Source organism: Suricata suricatta, chromosome 12 (assembly GCF_006229205.1).
Source record: "Suricata suricatta isolate VVHF042 chromosome 12, meerkat_22Aug2017_6uvM2_HiC, whole genome shotgun sequence".
In the NCBI taxonomy this organism is placed as follows: Eukaryota; Metazoa; Chordata; class Mammalia; order Carnivora; family Herpestidae; genus Suricata; species Suricata suricatta.
The window spans coordinates 14,002,127-14,007,407 of record NC_043711.1 but is presented as its reverse complement, the minus strand read 5'-3'; the positions used below and the strand labels follow the sequence as shown (position 1 = coordinate 14,007,407).

General features: G+C 57.2%; 1 protein-coding gene across 3 annotated transcripts in view; it reads left to right on the top strand.

The window, feature by feature from the left end:
* Positions 1-6: 6 nt before the first annotated feature.
* Positions 7-5,281, top strand: part of HOMER3 (homer scaffold protein 3) — a 7,818-nt gene continuing 2,543 nt past the window's right edge. Inside the window, exons 1-6 of one of the 3 annotated variants that reach the window (XM_029917027.1) lie at positions 7-108; positions 1,847-1,928; positions 2,010-2,166; positions 2,417-2,548; positions 3,704-3,811; positions 4,837-4,960. In XM_029917027.1, the coding sequence (XP_029772887.1) occupies positions 1,915-1,928; positions 2,010-2,166; positions 2,417-2,548; positions 3,704-3,811; positions 4,837-4,960 (535 nt within the window). In that variant the 5' untranslated portion in view covers positions 7-108; positions 1,847-1,914. Of the gene's footprint in view, positions 109-693; positions 792-1,515; positions 1,755-1,846; positions 1,929-2,009; positions 2,167-2,416; positions 2,549-3,703; positions 3,812-4,836; positions 4,961-5,281 lie in introns of those variants that run through there. The other 2 variants (XM_029917028.1, XM_029917029.1) reach the window with 2 other exon arrangements.

Here is a 5,281-nt window from a genome sequence, read left to right as displayed (position 1 = left end):
CGGGCCCCGGAGCCAGCAAGCGAACTGGGCGCCCGGTTGTGGGGAGTCGGCGCCGAGGGGCAGCACCCCACCCGCGCCCGGACACTCGCGGGGCGCCGAGCCCGCAGGGTGAGCCCGACTGTCCGAGCCTGCGCCGGGGACGCAGGGGCCCCCGAGGTTCTAGGGCGAGGGGGAGGGCACAGGGGTCCCCGAAGTTCCGGACACGGAGGCTGGGGGCGGCTCGGGGAGCCCAGAAGTTCCAGGGCTTGAGAGGGCGCCGGGGCCCCTAAGTTCCGGAGTTGGGGTCGGAGAGGGCACAGTGCGAGGGGTTCCCAAAGTTCCAGACGTGGCATTGGCGGAGACTGCGGTGTCCCCGACGTTCCGGGCCTGGGATAGGGAGGCGGCACGAGGGGATCCCGAAATTCCGGACCCGAGGCTTGAGAGGTGGCAGGGAATCCCCGAAATTTAGGAGTCGGAGGTGGTGCGAGGGATACCCGAAGTTCTGGAGCTGGGGTTGGAGAAGGCGGAGAATGTGTCCCCGAAGTTCTGGACCCGGAGTTGGGGTCGTTGCGTGGTTCTCGGAAGTTCCCAGGTCGAGGGTGGCACTTCCCGAAGTTGGGGCGCGCATTGGGCGCCCCGCTTCTGACGCGGATGGGAATTCCTTCCTTACTGAATGTCAGGCCCCCCGGACTGGGGCGCATGGGGTGGGGCTTCGCCCCCACATGCGATTGGGGATCCTGGGCACCGGGCGGGGTCGGGGCCCTCCTTCGGGAGCCCCACGGCCGGCGGCGTCTGAGGCACATGACTAGTTGGTGAGTAACTTTCCCCAAAGCTGCAAGTCTCGGCAAGATTGTCAGGGCCGGAAGGGCCTGTGTTCCTAGGACCCCTGCGCCCTGAAACCCTGCTTTGACCCAGGACCCGCTCCTAACCCAGGCCGGAGCTGCCGCCCCTCCCCCACCCAGGGGCTCCGGTTTCAGACCCTGTGACCCGGGCAGCAGCTGCCCAGGACAGGGTGGGGGGGCATCCCTCCTCTGACCAAGGAGGCGGCTCCACTGGGGCCTCCCTTCCCCCACTTTGCCACCTCCTTCCCCCAGGTCCCTCCTGGATCCCCTACAGATCCCCCTGGTGCAGGTTTTGGGGGCACAGAGGTGAGGGTCAGGAATTCCCCAAGGCAACCATTCCTGGTTTCTGTGGGGTTGTGGCTAGAGGAACCAAGAGAGGCTGGGGAGCCCCCTCTCCCAATCCTTGGTCCCACCCAGCCCTGCATGGTATTGGGATTGAGTGTTCATGAGTGATCTGGTAGTGGGAACCAAGGGAAACTTGTTTGGCTACATCTTATCTGTTTAACTAGGCTGGGAGCTACCTGGGGATTGGTGACTCCAAGATGTGCCTCTGCCCTCGAGTGGAAGCCGAGGTGTCTCTCTGTGGGTTCAGTGGGGGACTGGTGTCCCAGTAGGCACCTGGTGCCCTACATTTTGATAGAGATCTTGGTTTGGGGAGTGGTGAGTGAATGTGGCAGAAAAATCACAAGCAGGAGCTTGCCTTGGCCCTTCTCTACCCAGCCCCAAGATTGAGGGGGTTCCTCTGGGGTGTCAGTAACCAGCATGCTGGGAAGTTTATGCTAGGACATCAGGGGCCATCTGGGTCCTCTTAGAGAGCCATCTCCTGCTCAAGGTGTCGTGAGAGCTTCCTCCAGATGGAGAGGGATAGCAGGGTCTATTTGCTCTGGGTGATCTGCTGATTCTCACCTTTTTGATCCAAGTTCTGTGAATGGTGTATGTACCTGGTGATGTGTCCTGAGGTTGGACCCGCTTGGTTTCCCTAAGCCTGTCCTGGGAAGACGCTCACAAGCCCCCTCTCCCCACAGAGGCTGAAACCGCACCTCCTGCCCTCCTTCTGGCTGCCTCTTGGAGCCCACCCAGCCCAGCCTGACCAATGTCCACAGCCAGGTGAGTCCCTGCCTCCCCAGCTTGGCCCTGAGTCCTCATGGGGGAATGCCCAGCTCCGCTGAGAACACTGTCCCCATGCAGGGAGCAGCCCATCTTCAGCACAAGGGCGCACGTGTTCCAGATTGACCCGGCCACCAAGCGGAACTGGATTCCAGCGGGCAAGCATGCGCTCACTGTCTCCTACTTCTATGATGCCACCCGCAATGTCTACCGAATCATCAGCATTGGGGGTGCCAAGGTCCTGGCAGGGTCTGGATGGGGTGGCGGGCTCAAGGGGTCTCAGTGTCAGGCCTGGGTCTGGTCATTGCCTTGCCAGGTGCCTGGGGGCTGGGGTTGGCCAGGGCAGGGATGCCCTGGATCAGTCTCCCTCCTGAAATGGCCCAGACCAAGGAACTCCGAGGAGCTAAGACAAAGTGATATGCTGGGGGTTTCTTGTTCATTATTATCAGTCTCATCGACGTTGAACTTTGCTCCCCGCCTCTCCCCAGGCCATCATCAATAGCACTGTCACCCCCAACATGACGTTTACCAAAACCTCCCAGAAGTTTGGACAGTGGGCAGACAGCCGTGCCAACACTGTCTATGGCCTTGGCTTTGCTTCTGAGCAGCATCTGACCCAGGTGGGCTGGTAGGATGTCATGGTGGGAGGGAGGGAGCTGGGCCTGGGTCTTCTAGGTATACTGGGGCTCCTGGGCAGGTACTGGGTTTCCATCTTCCCAGCTCTAGAATGGGTATCAGAATTAGATAGCTGTAGAATGGGTATCCGGAAAAGCCAGAAACCCCTTCCTGTCTTGTCTTAGCTCTGCTGGCCACTTGCTCCAATTTTGGACACACCCTACCCTTCTCTGGGTGCCAGGGACGGGCTGAGAGTACCCTCACACCTCCCCCCGCCACCAGCACTACCTTCATCATTGCCTCTCTCCACCCTCTGCTGTCTCTAGGCTTCAATATTGTCTCATCCATTGTTTCCCTGGATGGTTAGTACTTTCTGATTCCTAATGAGATCGTGAGGATTTTCTTCTGTTCTAGAAGCTTTAATTTTCCTTTCAAATTTAGGTCTTGAATTAATTTCTGTGGGTGGTATAAGGTAGGAGTGTTTTTTCCCACTGAGTATTCAGTTGCTCTTAGACTGTTTTTTGAAAAGATCATTCCCCCCCCCCCCCAATGAATTGCCCTGGCCCCTTTGTCCCCAATCAAGTGACTGTGTAAAAAATTTACTTTCAAACTAGGGAAATTTATTTTAAAATGAAAAACAGTGAGTATATCCTACCCTAACTAGAAAACTGGTATAAGTGGTAAATGTAAACATTAGTTCAGTAAAAATGAGAAAAGGGTGATTTTCTTGCTCACTGGCTACAGGTGCCTCTGAGAGGCTCTGAGCCCAAGACCTGCTTTCTCTCTGTTATAAAAAGATATTCACAAGTGTCCCCGGCATTAAAGATGGCATTAAAGACAGCACTCGCCTGAGGCTCTCCTTGCTGAAATAAGCCTACTGGGAGGAAAAGGGGATCCCTTTTTCAAGGTGCCTCAATGTAATACGCCTCCGTGAACATCCTGCTGTCCACCGTGATACTCAGTCTGATCACTGGGGACATTTTCTAAGCCTTCTTCCCACTCTTCTACTTCATGAGATGGGAGGATATGTGTGGCTCCTAAAGTCTCCTCCAAAGTGACAGGGCTGGGGCTGGGGCTGGGGGGAGGGGGTGACCTAGTGGGCTCTGGGAAAGGGGGCTGGGTTTTCTTTGATTGATTGTTCTCTCTCTCCCTCCTCCCAGTTTGCTGAGAAGTTCCAGGAAGTAAAGGAAGCAGCGAGGCTGGCAAGGGAGAAATCTCAGGATGGAGGCGAGCTCACCAGTCCAGCCCTGGGACTCACTTCCCACCAGGTCAGTCTTCCTTGTCCCACGCCTGCCAGTCACTCAGCTGACATTGAGGGTCTGGTGCTATGCGAGTGCCCACAACTAAATGCTCAGAGATCATGTGAAGCTAGACCTGTAGCAGAAGCCATGGAGGAAAAGTGTCCGGAGCACATTCTGGGGGCCTGGCCTAGCCTTGGATCAGGGGAGGCCTAAAATCCCAGCTTACAGACGCCTGGGTGGCTCAGCCGGTTGAAAGTCTGGCTGCAGCTCAGGTCACGATCTCAGGGTTTGCAAGTTCAAGCCCCTTTGTCAGGCTTGTTGCTGTCAGCACAGAGTTTGCTTTGGATCCTTGGTCCCCCTCCCTCTCTCCTCCTCCCCAATCTCGCTCTCAATCAAAAGTAAACATTAAAAAAAAAAACGAAATCATCTTAGATGGCAGGTAAAAACCTGGAGGTTTGAAATGGCTAAGTAGAGGGGCAGAGTAAAAGAATTGTCCCTGGGCACTTTCCCCTATTAATTTATTCAGCATAATCTACTGACCACCTACTGTGTGGGAAAGTGGGTTTGGAGTTGAAAAAGTAGGCTTCTCCCTGCCCTCAGGGCTCATGGTCCAGGCTGGGAGGGGGATTCATAACGAATTCAGCCTAGTAGAAGGCTTCCTGTCAGAATCTTAAAAGCATGTTGAAATTTGGCCCCAGGGAAGGGCATTGCTGTGAGGAAATAGCATAGAGATTTCACATTGCCCCCACCCCCTTGCAGATTTTGAATATCTCAGTGGGTTTATTTAGACCCGCCTGCATCATGTGTGCTCCTGGGAGCTTGGTGAGAACCCAGGCTATCCAGGTGAGGGTACAGTGCTCCGAACTCTGACCAGGGGCCATGGGGAGCCAGAGGTGGATGAGGAGAGGAGGGGCGCACTCCCATCCCAGTGCTGGACGGGACCCCTGTCCTCAGTCACCACCCCAGTAACATCAGCCCCCACAGCCATGACCTAACTGGTCCTTGACCGAAGCCGCCCCCCAGTGTGACCCCGCTTCTGCCCACGCCCTTAGGTGCCCCCAAGTCCTCTCGTCAGCGCCAACGGCCCCGGCGACGAGAAACTGTTCCGTAGCCAGAGCGCGGACGTCCCCGGCCCCGCAGAGCGCGAGCGGCTCAAGAAGATGCTCTCCGAGGGGTGAGGGGGGTAGGGCCGGGCACAGGGCGTGGCAGGACTACTGGCACGGAGAGGGGCTTCTCTGAAGCCGAAGGGCGGCGGGCTCTGATTGTGTACCCGAGGCCGGAGAAAGGGGAGGAGGCTGACTCCAATCCTGCCCCTTCTGGAGCCGACCTAGCCCTCGGAATGCGCTCCTCCTTTGACCACGCCTTCTCGGGGCTGATCCCGCCCCTACCTCGCCCGCTCCTTGGGGCTAACCCTGCTTTTTTACGCCTCCTTGGCCAAATTCGAACGACCCGGGTGCCTCCCTACCCTCACCCCGTTCTGAGCACGCCCCGATGGGC